Raw genomic sequence first — 16705 nt, forward strand, 5'->3', positions numbered from 1 at the left:
TAAACGTTCCAGAGCCCCAGGAACGCGCCCAGGGGGCCGGGCCGGTTCCGGCGTTCCGAAACGGTTGAGAAATGACAGAGTTGACCGTGTGCCGTCCCTCTACTGTACTGTACTGTCACTGTACTGTACTAGCACACCCGAAATCATACAGTTGTGCGATGTGTGTGTTAGGTTGCGCACAGGTGGTGAAAAACAACCATGCTGTTTTCGTGCTCATACCCACCCAGCCACCCACACACACACACAGCGCTCCGTAAGGGAGTGGTTGCACCACTCAAAAAAGGTTGTTAGTATATCCGAAACTAAGCACATTTACTTGAGTACTGTACTTAAGTACGCTTTTCAGGAATTGTTTCCAATTTTCCATACATTCACTTCTACCCCACTACTGTACCTCTCAGAGGCAAATATTATTGTACTTTTACTCAACTACGATTATTTGATGATAGTTAATTAAACACTTCAGGGATGGGAAACTTTGACGATGGCGAGGGCCAATATATTTCCACACTCACTCCAGAGGGCCACGGTGCATATTACTGTCGTAGCAAAAATAGTCCATCTACAAGCTCAAAACGCGTCGCATTGCAACGCGTTTTGAGCTTGTAGATCAGCTATAGTTCAGTTTATAGTTCTAGTTATGTTGACTTTATGAACTGTTAACATACTGTAATACTACACTGGACACAAAAAAACAATAACATTTTACTAGTGTCGTACATTAAGGAGCCACATCACGAAATATCATTATTGCTTATATAATGTTATATACTGTCTGTGCAGGACAAACCTTCACTGACTGAGTTTCTGCATGCCAGCTCTGAGAGGCTTGATATTAGCTGGCCCACAGACACATCCCAGCTCTGAGAGGCTTGATATTAGCTGGCCCACAGACACATCCCAGCTCTGAGAGGCTTGATATTAGCTGGCCCACAGACACATCCCAGCTCTGAGAGGCTTGATATTAGCTGACCCACAGACACATCCCAGCTCTGAGAGGCTTGCTATTAGCTGGCCCACAGACACATCCCAGCTCTGAGAGGCTTGATATTAGCTGGCCCACAGACACATCCCAGCTCTGAGAGGCTTGATATTAGCTGGCCCACAGACACATCCCAGCTCTGAGAGGCTTGATATTAGCTGGCCCACAGACACATCCCAGCTCTGAGAGGCTTGATATTAGCTGGCCCACAGACACATCCCAGCTCTGAGAGGCTTGCTATTAGCTGGCCCACAGACAGACGCATCCCAAGAAGGGCCTATAGTGATCAATTGCAAAGGTTTGCTATGAAATTGTAAAGGCTATTGAAATTGGGCCGCGGGTACCATTGTATAGATTTGGTCATTGTGTTAACAATCTATAGAATTGACCATCTACTCGGTATGCCGTGGTCTAGACGAAGGAAACATACTGGGGACGCACATGCACGTGCACACCCCACATGCACTATTTGGAGAATTATAAGAGGGTCTCAAATGTGCAGAGATTTAACAGTCAGTCAGAGTGAGATCCAGTCAGTTGGAGTCGAACCTCAGTCTCACGACTCAGTCGTGAGAGTCCAGAGTCGGAGTTGACAAGAGAGCCAGTGGGAGTATAAGATCAGACACAGAGAGCCAGTGGGAGTGGAGTGAGGTTCCAGTTGAGATCGGGAACAGCTAAGATGCTGCCCCCCATTCGACCGTTATCTCTGTATTGAATAGGCGAAATCATCCGTTATCAGCACCTTCCAATAGGGCCAATATGGCCATACTGACATACTCACTGTCTCAGTATGTCACAGAGGCTGGCGTTGCTATGGCAACTTGTTGATAACTTCTTTCCCTGCACTGTGAACTTTCGGCAGAGAAAAACACTCCGACTCTTTTCTCACTAGGCCAAGGTCAAGTACATGTAGTAGACCTCTCATTATTAGCGAGTTAACTTGACTGGGGACAGACAACATGGAGACTGAATAAGATATTAAATGGGACAGATGAAAACATATTTTGGCCATAAACATAGATGACATGACATTTAATAGGATAAGAGGAACAACCCGGAGTAAACAGGCAGTAGGCTAAGAGTAAAATGATAAAAAATATGACCTATAGGAACACGGTTCTATCTGTGTTGACCAACAGAATATGATTGAGTGGCCAATCTTGACATGACGTGTAAACAACATGTCAGAATGTATCAGTATTCTGATATTAACCTGCGGGCCGCATATATATATATATATATATATATATATATATATATATATATATATATATATATATATATATATATATATAACCCGTCAACATGATGGGGGAATCCAAGCTAATAGAAACAGCAGGCTTTCTTTTCATGAAAAGTTGCAATGCGTAAATGGAAGCCATCGTTCTCAGTTCTCACGATAATACAAATCTAAATCTGCCTAACGAATCTAATGATGGGTTTCTGAACTGCACAGCCCTCCTATGAGACACAGACTGAGTAGAAAGAAATGGTGGCATTGTATCATCATTGAGGACCCAATTATATGAAGATAAGTTGAAAAGTGGTGAAGTCGTCCTTTAATAACTCCAGTACTTGATTGATTGAAAACTGTATCAATTAACCGTTTTTAGAATAAGCACTGGAAAGCACAGTTCAATACAAGGATTTAAAAAGGGGGGGAATTGATAGTCTAATAATAAGGTGACAGTCTGACAGATTAGTACAGTACAAGACTGCCACCAAGTGGACAAAGTGTGCTACTCCTCATGAATCTACAGCAGCAGCAGGCAGGCGTTGTTCCTGTCAGCTGACTCACTGTGTGATGTGTCTCTGTTAGCAGTTAGCAACTGGCTTTAAAATCTACTGTCTGTCAGGACTTTACCCTGCCTGTACTATTACTGAGGTATGTACGACGCACACGTTTCATAAAACAAACATGAATTTAAATTATTCACAACACGCAGCAGCTATAGGCTTTATTTTATTGATTTTTATAATTTCAGTAGATGGGAGAGGTTAATCAGAGAAGAGAACCGTAGCTCGGATCTGCTGCAAGAAGAGAGCGTTATAGCGAGTTCTTCTCTCTAATAACGCTCTGCCATGTCATGGGATGTCTAAAAACTCTTAGTCAAAAATAAAGAATATAATTTCGTTTCTCACCGACATTTTTTTTAAATGATTTCTGAAAGGCTATTCTCCGCGGTGGCAACGGTCCCAGAAACTCACCTTTTGTGTAAAGTACACTTTTAGGACAGAACATAAAACATTTAAACAAGACGGATATTATTGTAATTCTCAAGTGCGCCACCTACAGAGCTGGTCGATGGGGAAATGCCATCGACCAGATCAGTAGGGGGCGCACTCGAGTGTATATAAAATAACACAATAACGTCATTACTTTTTAATTTTCCGCCACACAATGTTGGCGTCAGCACTAGGAGTTCTGACACGTTGCCCACCGCGAACATTATATAACACGGTATTTGTTTTGGGTGAGTAGGGAAATAATATTCTTTATTTTACTGCAGTTTATCGCACGTTTAGTGAGGGTTTCAGTCTAATGGGAATAACACTGTTCCTGGAGCAGAGCGAGCAGACTGCTAGCTATGGCTAGCAGCCATGTAGCTATTAGCATAACAACAACAACAACAACACAAACCATTGACTTTAGTTTATAACACCAATAATTATATTATTATTATAATAACAACAACACTACTGCCACACCATGACTACAGGCGTTCACGTTGTCTTGTTGACCTGGCTGTCACTGCTGATATGTATATGCCAGGGACAATGTTGTGAACAACACAGGTTCATTATTAGTTGTTAGCTGACAGGCTAATTAATATGCTATAGTGTTCTTAATTGTTCCATCATTATAATAATCATGTCGACACTGGGAGAGAGAGGGTCCAGTTGGTTCTGTGTTTATTTATAAAATAAAGCACGTTTCAAAACATATAAAAGGGGCTGCATAGTGCATAGCATGTAAAACAACACACAGAAACATTATACAAATATGGGATTAAATAATATATCCAAATTAGAAACAAATAGGCCTTTATATTGAAAAGTACAGTTTAATACAAGGTAAGAGGATTTATTATAACCCAAGAAGGCCTATGGCTTGTTTCCATTGGGGTCCTTCATATTCAGTTTGGTTTAGATTGAACATCATACAAGGGTGTCCGGGAGAATGTAAAAGGCTGGGGAGCAACAATGCTTGTCAAATATATGTATTAATGCATTATGATGTGCTTATAACGAATTATAGGCTTCATAAAACGTGTTATAAATGTTTATAATTATTCACAAGGTGCCCTGCAGTGCTGCTGGGCATAATGGCGTTATAAGCTCAGTGCACGCGAAGCGTTAATGCGCTTGTAGATCTGCTATTTTTTATTAATATTATTTTTGCAAAGACATTTGGCGTAGATTGAAAAACAACGCACAAATTACAGTGTTTTACTACGTCTAGAGAGTCTTAAGTGGTTCAATCCAATCCACTTTATTTACAATCCGAGAATCCCATCGTCAAATATTCGGGAAAACAGCGCCAACAGTCTGTCTTGAGAGACTTTATTTATAGCACATTTCACAACTCAAGGTTTACAAAGTGCTGTACAGAAAGTTAAAAGCTAAATACACTGTAAAACCACCAGCCACCACACAGTAGAAAAATAACCCATAACAACAAAGCCAAAGAAAAACACAGAACTCTCAAACGGAATTAAAAGCCAAGGCTTACAAGGTACAGGTGGGTCTTAAGGCGAGATTTAAACGTCTCGATGGTGGGGGCCAGTTTCACATGGGAACATTCCACAGTTTGGGGGATACGACAGAATAGGCTCGGTCTATACAGGCCTATTCATAGTCTGGATTTTCGGTGGTGAGGTGACCACCGCTCCGGTGGTGAGCTGACCACCGGAGCTGAAATAACGTTGAGCGGTGGTGAGTAAAAACAGAGAGAAGGGCTGGAGCGGTGGCGGTGGTTTGCTCTTCACCGCGGCTCGAGACGTCATGTTGTAGTTCGGTGGTCACCTAACCACCGAAAATCCAGACTATGTATGAGCCTTAAGTGCCCTTTTTGTGACCTGGAGATTCAACTGGCCAGCAGAACGCAAAGACCTTGAGGGAGTATAAACCTCTATGAGATCACAGAGATACTGTACTGGTTAAACTCAAGTGATATGGATCAATTCCACTATATTATCAAAGTATTCTGTGGCAGCCCTTGCAGGCTTGTGTCACTCACGGCACCCTATAGGGTTGATGCCCAAAGGGGCTTCTGTAAAAAGGCCTATGACCCATGAGCGTACATGCTGGGGGCGGGAGGGTATCGGGTAAACCATATCGCCCCTCGGTTTTTCACCACCTGTAGGGCACACACAAACACACACGCACATATCAACTGTATATATGGTGATTTCGGGTGTGCCAGTACAGTACAGTATAGGCACCCCCAACACGTCGGTAACTCTGTCATTTCTAAACCGTTTCGGACGCGGGGCGGCTCGCCGGAATCGGGCCGGCACCCTGGGTGTGTTCCTGTGTGTCTGGGAACCCCACACTACTCACTTATTTTCTCTCTTCCAGGGAGTACTGCGGTCCAGTGCTGAGGCCTCCTCCTCAACACCACCACCACCATGTCAGCCTCCTCCTCCCAGTGGGAGCTGCCTCCGGAGCTGTGCTGTCGGCCCATGGCCTTCGTGGCGCTGACGGGCCTGGACGTGATCTACAACGCCGTGCACCGCGCCATCTGGGACGCCTTCTGTGCCAACCGGCGCGCCGACAGAGTGCCCATCTCCTTCAAATGCCTCCCCGGGGACCACGAGTACCCAAAGTGCCGCACCAAGGTGGGGCGAAAAAAAAAACAAAAAAAAAACATTTGAGATGAATTATTGTCGGAATTGTTGATGTTGAAAAAGTTCACGTTGTTCAAACCTGTGTCAAAAATGTGCGGAGCTTTCCGATCTACAAGCTGGAGACGTGTTTTGAGCTTGTAGATCTGCTATCTTTTGGCTTTATCACCGTCCTAAAATGTAGATTTACGATTGACTCTTTATTCAGAGTGACTTAACCCATTCTGACCTGAGATCAGATTCATACGAGGTTTCCACTGGACACACACTGGTCTGACTTCGATTTTTCAAAAATAGCAGACCTACAAGCTCGTAGCGCGCCACTCGGTGGCGCGCTATGAGCTTGTAGATCTGCTATTTTTCAATAGCTAAAGCATAACATGATGCTAACACCAAAATGGGTTCCCGTTCAGAATGGGTTAAAGGAGAATTCCATGCTAGAAGGCTTTCTTACCTTTATTTGTATTTATACGTCCCCAACAAAGTGGTCCAGGTGTTATTTTGTGCAAAAGCGTATTATTATTAATGGCTATTTCCCATACCATAAAGCCCTCATTGAATTGAATTGCATTGAATTGTTGTGCTAATTCAGTTATTTTAATCGCTCAAAAATCTGTGTGTGTGTGTGTGTGTGTGTGTGTGTGTGTGTGTGTGTGTGTGTGTGTGTGTGTGTGTGTGTGTGTGTGTGTGTGTGTGTGTGTGTGTGTGTGTGTGTGTGTGTGTGTGTGTGTGTGTGTGTGTGTGTGTGTGTGTGTGTGTGTGTGTGTGTGTGTGTGTGTGTGTGTGTGTGTGTGTGTGTGTGTGTGTGTGTGTGTGTGTGTGTGTGTGTGTGTCCGTTCAGAGGACATCCTATGAGTGGTACATCCCTAAAGGCATCCTGAAGACAGGCTGGATGAACAAACACCTCAACCTGGTCCCGGCTCTGGTGGTTCTGTTCTACGAGCTGGACTGGGACGACCCGCAGTGGAAGGAGAAGCAGTCCGAATGTGCAACCAAGGTGGAGATCGTCAGGTAACCGTCAGGCACACAGTGGAAATAAGGACTCAGGATGCAGGCACAAAAAGTCACTGAAAACGGGTTTTAACCCATTTTGGGGCGGGAACCCCATTTGGTGTTAGCATTATGTTATGCTTTAGCTGTTGAAAAATTGCAGATCTACAAGCTCATAGCGCGCCACCGAGTGGCGCGCTATGAGCTTGTAGGTCTGCTATTTTTGAAAAGTCGAAGAACGACTGACATAGAAACAGCTTTTTCAGAAAAGTGTCAGGATTTAGAAGACATTTTTAGAATCTGATCTCAGGTCAAAATGGGTTCATCCACAAACTTCAAAAACAGGCAAGGGGCAAAACAATCAAAACAGTAGAAGTCAAAGGTCAAAATCGAAAGGCAGTCAGCGAGGGCAGAAGTACCGGCGAGGGCTTGGCAAGAAATTGTGGTCTAGAAAAAGCAAAACAGAAATCAGTAAAGAGGCAAGGCTTGAATAGTGCTTGGGTGCTTGGAAGGTCACAAGACAACCTGGCAAAGAATTGCAGAGAGACTGAGACTTAAATACTGTGGGCATGATTGCAGGGGATAGAATGCCAGGTGGTTCAGACACACCCACACTCCCACTCGGACTGTGACAGTAATGTAGAACTGTAAATGTAGTTCCACCACTGCGTGTAGGACCAGTCTACTGTAAATGTAGTTCCTGTCCCACCACTGTGTGTAGGAACAGTCTACAGTAAATGTAGTTCTTTCCACCACTGTGTGTAGGACCAGTCTACTGTAAATGTAGTTCTTTCCACCACTGTGTGTAGGACCAGTCTACTGTAAATGTAGTTCTTTCCACCACTGTGTGTAGGACCAGTCTACAGTAAAGGGTGGCTGTGGCTCAGGAGGTAGAGCAGGTCGTCCCATGATCCCAGGGTCGGCGGTTCGAATCCCGGCTCCTCCTCCTGTCCACATGTGGAAGTGTCCTTGGGCAAGACACTGAACCCTACATTGCCTCCAATGAGTCGGTCGGTGTGAGCTCGCCACCGTTGGTGTGGGAAGGTGAGGACGCTGGCGTCGACTGTTCGCCGCTTCACCTCCCAATGTATGAATGAATGAACCGTTGTAAAGCGCTTTGAGCAACTTGGAAAAGCGCTATAAAAATTAAATTCATTATAAATGTGTTTCCACCACTGTGTGCAGGACCAGTCTACAGGGAAGGAACACCAAGGTGGCGGTGGTGCTCATCCAGAAGAAGACCCCTCTACCGCCAGGTAAAGACTTCTGAATACCTATCCCATTCTGACCTGAGATCAGATTAAAAAAATGTCTTCTACATCCTGACAGTTTGCTGAAAAAGCTATGTTTCTATGTCCGTCGTTCTTCGATTTTTTTCTTCGATGGAGCGTGTCTTGAGTGCATGTACAGGGTTTGATGAGGTCAGATCAACATATGGAATGTCAGGACAGGTCAGCTCCATATATGGAGATCTAAGGGTGGCAGCGGGGGCAGTGTCCTGAGTGTACAGGGTTTGATGAGGGCCCAGGTAGGGCCGGGCCTGTTGAGAACTCTAGTTTTCGCCGGCTGCCGGGCACTGATAACTTTGTTTAAATGGACATGCTGTCAGTCAAAAGAGAGACATCGAAGAGGAAAGATGGATGGATGGATGGGGTAGGAGAAACATATGGAATGTCAGAACAGGTTCTGACATATATCCATATACTAATATTGATGTTTTAGTTTAGTTTAGTTTAGTTTATTTCGCACAATAAAAACAGTACAAAAAGGTATCGTCAATAAAAGAAGTGTGTGCAGGTGAGAAAAGAAACCCAGGGAGGGCTTATAAGTGGTTCTCACCAAAGTTAATATACAATTTAAACAAATAGTAATGTACAAATATTAAGACAAAGTAATCAAACATAGGTATGGAAAATAACAAAAACAAGAAATACATTATTTACACTTGTGAAGTGTGTGTGCCTGTGTGTGTGTGTGTGTGTGCGTGCGTGCGTGCGTGTAGGCTATGTGCTACATTATGTTAAATTGGAGAGGGTAACTTCAAGAGGCTGGCCCATCAGGGATCTCCATATATGGGCTTAATTGCGACAGCAGGTCGCATTTAGTATGATGTCACGTGATGTCATGAGACCTGGGCACCATACAGTACAGGGGTGGGCAACTTTGACGATAGAGAGGGCCACAATATTTCCACACTCACTCCAGAGGGACCACATTGCATATTAATGTCGTAGCAAAAATAGCTGATCTACAAGCTCAAAACGCGTCGCACTGCGACGTGTTTTGAGCTTGTAGATCAGCTATTTTTGCAATATTTGAATTTAAATCCTGAATATTTTTTTTGCTATTTTTAAATTGGAATCCTGAAGTAAAAGTTTTATTGAATTTCAAATGGATTTATTAGTTATAGTTATGTTAAATAACTTTATGAATTAAATACAAATACATTGGACATAACGTTCCGGTTCGGAATCTATCATTTTATTACTCTATGATAGACACACACAGAGTCACACTGAAAACTGGAGCCTTTTCCCTGAGTGACGGCCACAGATAGACTACTGTATGTCTGGCTGACACAACACATCGGCTTCACGGATTGGCCAGAGGCGTCACATGACGTTTGTACCACTGTAGAGATATAAGAGATAGTGTGTGGTTGACAGAACTGCATTCTGGGACAGAGAACCAAGAACAACCTGATGTTAGAATGATCCTCTGGACCGTCCGTCTGAAAGGAGGATCAGAGAGATGTGGCCATGCAGCTGTGGTGCTGCAGGACAAGCTGTACTGCTTTGGAGGAGGCAGTGATCACATTGATGTTCACGTCTTCAACACAGTGTCTTTATGCTGGAGGAAGCTGACCCCAGGGACGCCGCCAGGAAGTGGAGGAGGACGCCACCTAGAGGTTCCATCCAGGCGCTCTGGCCACACAGCTGTGTTGGTTGAAGATATAGTCTACATCTGGGGAGGGAGGCCTTACTGCAATGTGCTTTATGCATTTGGTGTTGACGCCTACAGATGGTTCAAACCCAGGGTTTCTGGCACTGTTCCAGAGGAGAGGTACTACCACTCAGCCTGTGTTTTGGAGAAGGTCATGTTTATACATGGAGGATCCACCATGCTGACTGGATGGACTACTGACATGTACAAGTTGCCACCATTATCGGGACAAAGATGTTTGTATTTGGGGACTATGGGGACCAGTACAACCCCCTCAGATTGTTTGACACAGAGACCAACCTCTGGCTGAGCACACCATTTCCACAGCCTCATCCAGAAGGACTCTATCATTCAGCATTTACCTACAATGGAGAGCTGTACATATTTTATGACTGGAACAATTATGATGTGTGGAAATTCAGTCCAGAGACCTTCTCCTGGAAGAAGGTTGAGCCCAAGGGAAAGGTCCGGGTCCGGGTCCGATGTCTGAAATATGCTGCAGCATGCATGGTGGGAGATCGTATGTTCCTCTTTGGAGACATCACCCCTGATAACCTGTATGTCTTAGACTTCAATCCTAGCCTCAAGACATTATGTAAGCTAGCAGTTATTCAGTACGTTCTGGAGCAGTCGGAGCTCACACACGACATCAGGTGGGAACTGGCAGCCATGACAAGTAACCAACAATAACAACCCGACGATGCCGACATGATAAAAGCATGCCTACGATAAAGAAGGATCTGAAAATATATTCCTACTGGAGGTTCCAAATACCAACCATGTACACCATGGGGGACCGACCAGGCCTTCCTTCTGCTGGGCAGCAGCGCGCCTGTGGAACAGCCGTCCTTATATGGACCTGACAGTACCGCAGACGATGGAGTCCTTTAAAACGGGCTTAAAAACCTTTTTTATTTTTTTCCGGAAGGCCTTTTCGTGTCGAACTGTTGTTTGACACACACAGGTGTGATTATCTTTTTTTTTGAGTGGCACCAACCCCTGCTATGCATGCATGCAGCTTTGTGTGTCACAGTGATGATTTGATTGGTTGAGCACATTCATTCCGCTCTTAATATCACATATGATGAGTGTCTTTCTTTCTCGGTTATGGAAGGTAAAAAGTCAGTGTGTCACCGTATCAAGATAATAGTCATCAGTCCAGTACCAAGAGATAAAAAGTGTCCATGTTTATCCAGATTTTTTGTTTTTTTGCCATTTTTTTTAAAAATTGGAATCCTGAAGTTACATTTTTTTTTTAATTTCAAATGCATTTAGTTATAGTTATGTTAACTTTATGAATGAAATACAAATACATTGGACATAACAAAAACTAGACAATAACATTTTAATACTAGTAATGAGCTGAAATCAATAATATATCAATGTTCGGATATTAACCTGAGGGCCGCATTACATGATGGTGAGGGCCGCGAGTGGCCCATGTATGATACAGTGTATGGGGGCTTTCCCCATGTATGATACAGTATATGGGGGCTTTCCCCATGTATGACACAGTATATGGGGGCTTTCCCCATGTATGATACAGTATATGGGGGCTTTCCCCATGTATGACACAGTATATGGGAGCTTTCCCCATGTATGACACAGTATATGGGGGCTTTCCCCATGTATGACACAGTATATGGGAGCTTTCCCCATGTATGACACAGTATATGGGGGCTTTCCCCATGTATGACACAGTATATGGGAGCTTTCCCCATGTATGACACAGTATATGGGAGCTTTCCCCATGTATGATACAGTATATGGGGGCTTTCCCCATGTATGATACAGTGTATGGGGGCTTTCCCCATGTATGATACAGTGTATGGGAGCTTTCCCCATGTATGATACAGTATATGGGGGCTTTCCCCATGTATGATACAGTATATGGGGGCTTTCCCCATGTATGACACAGTATATGGGAGCTTTCCCCATGTATGACACAGTATATGGGGGCTTTCCCCATGTATGACACAGTATATGGGAGCTTTCCCCATGTATGACACAGTATATGGGAGCTTTCCCCATGTATGATACAGTATATGGGGGCTTTCCCCATGTATGATACAGTATATGGGGGCTTTCCCCATGTATGATACAGTGTATGGGGGCTTTCCCCATGTATGATACAGTGTATGGGGGCTTTCCCCATGTATGACACAGTATATGGGGGCTTTCCCCATGTATGATACAGTATATGGGGGCTTTCCCCATGTATGACACAGTATATGGGGGCTTTCCCCATGTATGTCTTTACTGTATTTGTGCAAAAATAAAATTGGTTGGATGATGATTATGAAAGACTTGAGTTATGTTTTAGGAAAGAATGTTCTGTATACGTTTTATTCTATTTATTAAATGATTTCTGTTGTGTCCTGTAAGTCCATGTGGGCTGGGCACCTTCGGTGCATGACACAGGAATAAAGAACCTATCGTTGTGCGTGTGCGTGTGCGTGTGCGTGTGTGTGTGTGTGTGTGTGTGTGTGTGTGTGTGTGTGTGTGTGTGTGTGTGTGTGTGTGTGTGTGTGTGTGTGTGTGTGTGTGTGTGTGTGTGTGTGTGTGTGTGTGTGTGTGTGTGTGCGTGCGTGCGTGTGTGCAGGAGAGGACCTGGTAGCGTCAGAGAGAGCAGCCACTCTGTGTAACTCCTGTGATCTGTCTGGAAAGAGCCTGTTTGTCCTTCCACACACAGACCACCTGGTGGGATACATTATCAGGTAGGCACGCACACACGCACGCACACATTTTGCACATTGTGTAGATCGGCTGCGTGTGGTATTTTTGGAGAAAAAAAATTCAGCCGATGAATGGAAGTGGTTCTGTTATAGAGGTACATTGTAGCAAACAGTGTTTGGCTGCACATCTGAAAGAAAGAAAGGTACTATGTTTACCCAGGGTAACTGCACTAAGCTCAAGAACTTGTTTACAGCCAGGCCCTGCTCATAGAACATTTCATGGTAGGGGTTCAATGCCTTGTCCAAGGGCACTTCAACGGTGGTAATTTTAACGTGCCGGTCCGGGGATACGAACTATAGCGACCTTCACGATATCAAGACCGCTCCGCAAACCGCTCGGCCACCGCTGCCCCTCACAGCGGATGTCTTCTCACCACCTCACGCTGAAACCAGACAACACTGAGCTTCTCTCTCTTCTTCCCAGCCCCACGCAGGAGTTAACCCATTCTGACCTGAGATCAGATTCATACGAGGTTTCCACGGGACACACACTGGTCTGATTAACCCATTCTGACCTGAGATCAGATTCTAAAAAATGTCAGTCGTTCTTCGAATTTTTCAAAAATAGCAGACCTACAAGCTCGTATCGCGCCACTCGGTGGCGCGATACGAGCTTGTAGATCTGCTATTTTTCAATAGCTAAAGCATAACATGATGCCAACACCAAAATGGGTGCCCGGTCAGAATGGGTTAACTATTTCCATAGACAGAAGCCCTGGTTAGACTTCGGTTCCAACAGCCAGGGCTGGCCTGGGACGCCACAACCAGCGCGCAGATAGCAGAAACTCTACCGCCCGCTCCGCCGAGGCACACACAAACCAACAAGCCCTAATAATACCACCACTTTTACAGAACAACATAAATGATACGAACCAACAGACAACTTACACAACCCTTTGATGCTCTCACAAGAGAAAAGTATTCAAGATAGAAGAGGGTTTATTTTTCACTAATTTTGCCTGCCTGCAAAAATAAATCATATCATAACTTCAGCGGCCCCACCGGTAATAATGACCGGTACGTCCTGTGGCCAGTCCATCCCTGATAACAGCCAAGAACCTTGCTGTTGTCCTGGACAGTATAAAGCTCTCGTTCAATCAGAACCTTGCTGTGGTCCTGGACAGTATAAAGCTCTCGTTCAATCAGAACCTTGCTGTGGTCCTGGACAGTATAAAGCTCTCGTTCAATCAGAACCTTGCTGTGGTCCTGGACAGTATAAAGCTCTCGTTCAATCAGAACCTTGCTGTTGTCCTGGACAGTATAAAGCTCTCGTTCAATCAGAACCTTTCTGTTGTCCTGGACAGTATAAAGCTCTCGTTCAATCAGAACCTTGCTGTTGTCCTGGACAGTATAAAGCTCTCGTTCAATCAGAACATTGCTGTTGTCCTGGACAGTATAAAGCTCTCGTTCAATCAGAACATTGCTGTTGTCCTGGACAGTATAAAGCTCTCGTTCAATCAGAACATTGCTGTTGTCCTGGACAGTATAAAGCTCTCGTTCAATCAGAACATTGCTGTTGTCCTGGACAGTATAAAGCTCTCGTTCAAAGGAGCACACATTACATTACAGACGGTCACTCTATCCTGTAGGTTTACACAAACCTGTAGGTTTATAACATTCGATGAATTAGACCCTTCCTCACCCAGGAGTCAGCCCAGCTCCTTATCCAGACATCAGTCACATCAAAACTTGTCTACAGGGGAAACTCCTAACTCACGCATGATGGAAGCATGAGTTCAAGTCCGTTGCTCTCCCCAGGTTGGCGGAGGGTGTGTAGAGCCCAGGATCACATTAGATAATTGACATAGGGGTGAAAAATGGGTTACAAAATCGTGGGATAAAACATTAATAATAATAGAAAACGTGTCTACGGTAACTCACTCCTTACTGGCCTATACCGGCATGTGCACGTACAGTAAGTAAGCCCCTCCAAATGACCCGACCAGACATAATTCTCACATGTCTCCCCCCCACCCCCTTCTCCACTCCCTCCATTGGCTCCCGGTCACTGGCCCCGCACAGAGTACAAAACACTGATGCTGGCCTACAAAGCTACGAAAGGTATGGCTTCAAACCCTCTCCGCTCACTACTCAGATCAGCTGACGCAGAAAAAGTCTCCCAAACTATGGAATGCACTTCCCGTTGCAATCAGCACTGCAGACTCACTCCCCGATCTTCCGCTATAGTCTGAAAACCCACCCCCACTTCATATGCCACTTTAGCCCGTAGCACTTGCCGTAGCACTGTCCCTAGCCTCGGCGGACTTTCCGTCTGCTATAATATTTGCCTACCGGTTGTAAATTGTACTAACGGGTCATTCTAGCACAGTGGTTCCCAAAGTGGGGTCTGGGGGGACCCCCAGGGGTCCTTGAGGGACCCCCAAGGGTCCTTGAGGGAGATCCAGGGGGTGCCCAGCTAAATGATAGTTTGGAACCAAATGGACCCATGGTTCTGTAACTCTGAGAGTGATACATATGGAACCAAATTGACCCGTTAGGGTTCAATTTGTATCACTCTCAGAGTTAACCCATTTTGGGCGGGAACCCCTTTTGGTGTTTTAAACATTATGTTATAATTTAGCTATTGGAAAAAATAGCAGATCTACAAGCTCATAGCGCTACGAGCTTGTAGCTCTGCTATTTTAGAAAAAACTTGAAAATATTTATTTCAGAGAACTGGAGGATTATTATTTTGAGGTCAGGCCTAAATGGGTTAAATCCACATTGATTTTACGATATAAATTGGGGGTCCCAGAGATAGAAATGCCATTAAATGGGGGGTCCATATAGACGTAATGCATGTCAAACTGGGGGTCCGTATATGGGTTGAGAATCACTGCTAGATCCGTAATAATATTCTCTTATGGGCGGTCCCTGGCATATCTATTCAAAAAGGGGGGTCCGCTGGGCTGATCGGTGTCAATGTGGGGGTCCTTGACCACTGTTCCAGCAGGAACATACTGTAACACCTCCTGTACTGTGTGTGACGACAGGTTGGAGAACGCCTTCTACGAACACGCCCAGACCTACTACTACACCGAGATCCGCCGCGTCAAGTCCCACAAGGAGTTCCTCAACAAGACCACGCACCAGGTTGGAACACGCGTTGCACACGCACACACACACACACACACACACACACACACACGCACGCACGCACGCACGCACGCCACGCAGGCTGTGGTGGTTTTGGTCTTTGGAATGAAACTTCACTTAGTTTTAGTCACATTTTAGTCACCTGGAATGTGTTAGTCTAGTCTTAGTCGACTAAATATAATAATTGAGTCCAGTAAATCTACAGTTGGTTTTAGACTAAAATGTATTTTGTCAGGCCTTGATGCTTTGATTTTACACTTGCTGAAAATAGCCGATCTACAAGCTCACAACGGGTCGCAGCACGACGCGTTGTGAGCTTGTAGATTGGCTATTTTCAGCATGAAACCAAGAGTAAAATGACATGTATTTTATTTATACTGGATCTCTTGTCCACTAGTCCCTTCCTAACATTTTAGTCTAGTTTTTATTTCTTGACGAAATTATCAATATATTTAGTTTTAGTCATCGTAGCTTAGTTTTCATTTAGTTTCTGTTTAGTTTTCGTTCCTTTATAAAAAAAGGTAGTCGACGAACATTTTTCGTCTTGGTTTTAGTCGACTAAAACTGCACGCATGCTGCGTGAACACACATCAGTGTTTATATGGTCGACTAAAACTATGATGCAAAAATGTTCTCTAAACAAAAACTAAGCTATAATGACTGAAACTAAAATTATATTCACAATTTCGTCAACAAATAAAAAAACAGACTGAAATGTTTACATTTTAAGTTAATTTTATGTTTGGTTGCAGCGCTTCTGAAAATAGTGGATCTACAACACTAAAATCTTGATGATATTTAGTCGACTAAAACCAGACTAAAACGGAAACCTTTCATATGACTGAAATATGACTTTTTGAGTTTTATTCAGAAAGACTATGACTAAAACTATCAAAATCAACACTGACCCACATGCATTTCCCTTCCAAATTGATTATTAAAAATAAAATATAACTATCGATTAGTGTTATTTATTTTATAATCATTTAAATCAATTGCACCCTGTCCTCTGTAGCTGCTGTTCGTCAGACACCAGTTCAAGATTGCCTTCTTCAGTGAGCTGAAGCAGGACACCCAAAACGCCCTGAAGTAAGTAAAGTCTTATAGTCTAT

General features: G+C 44.1%; 1 protein-coding gene across 2 annotated transcripts in view; it reads left to right on the plus strand.

Moving 5' to 3' along the window:
- Positions 1–2787: 2787 nt before the first annotated feature.
- trappc11 (trafficking protein particle complex subunit 11) overlaps positions 2788–16705 on the plus strand; it is a 45292-nt gene continuing 31374 nt past the window's right edge. The window contains exons 1-7 of one of the 2 annotated variants that reach the window (XM_080774424.1): positions 2788–2867; positions 5564–5823; positions 6671–6840; positions 8005–8075; positions 12365–12479; positions 15491–15590; positions 16609–16682. In XM_080774424.1, the coding sequence (XP_080630550.1) occupies positions 5614–5823; positions 6671–6840; positions 8005–8075; positions 12365–12479; positions 15491–15590; positions 16609–16682 (740 nt within the window). In that variant the 5' untranslated portion in view covers positions 2788–2867; positions 5564–5613. Of the gene's footprint in view, positions 2868–3385; positions 3457–5563; positions 5824–6670; positions 6841–8004; positions 8076–12364; positions 12480–15490; positions 15591–16608; positions 16683–16705 lie in introns of those variants that run through there. The other variant, XM_080774425.1, reaches the window with a different exon arrangement.

This window comes from Protomyctophum bolini, assembly GCF_963924005.1.
Source record: "Protomyctophum bolini genome assembly, chromosome: 10".
In the NCBI taxonomy this organism is placed as follows: Eukaryota; Metazoa; Chordata; class Actinopteri; order Myctophiformes; family Myctophidae; genus Protomyctophum; species Protomyctophum bolini.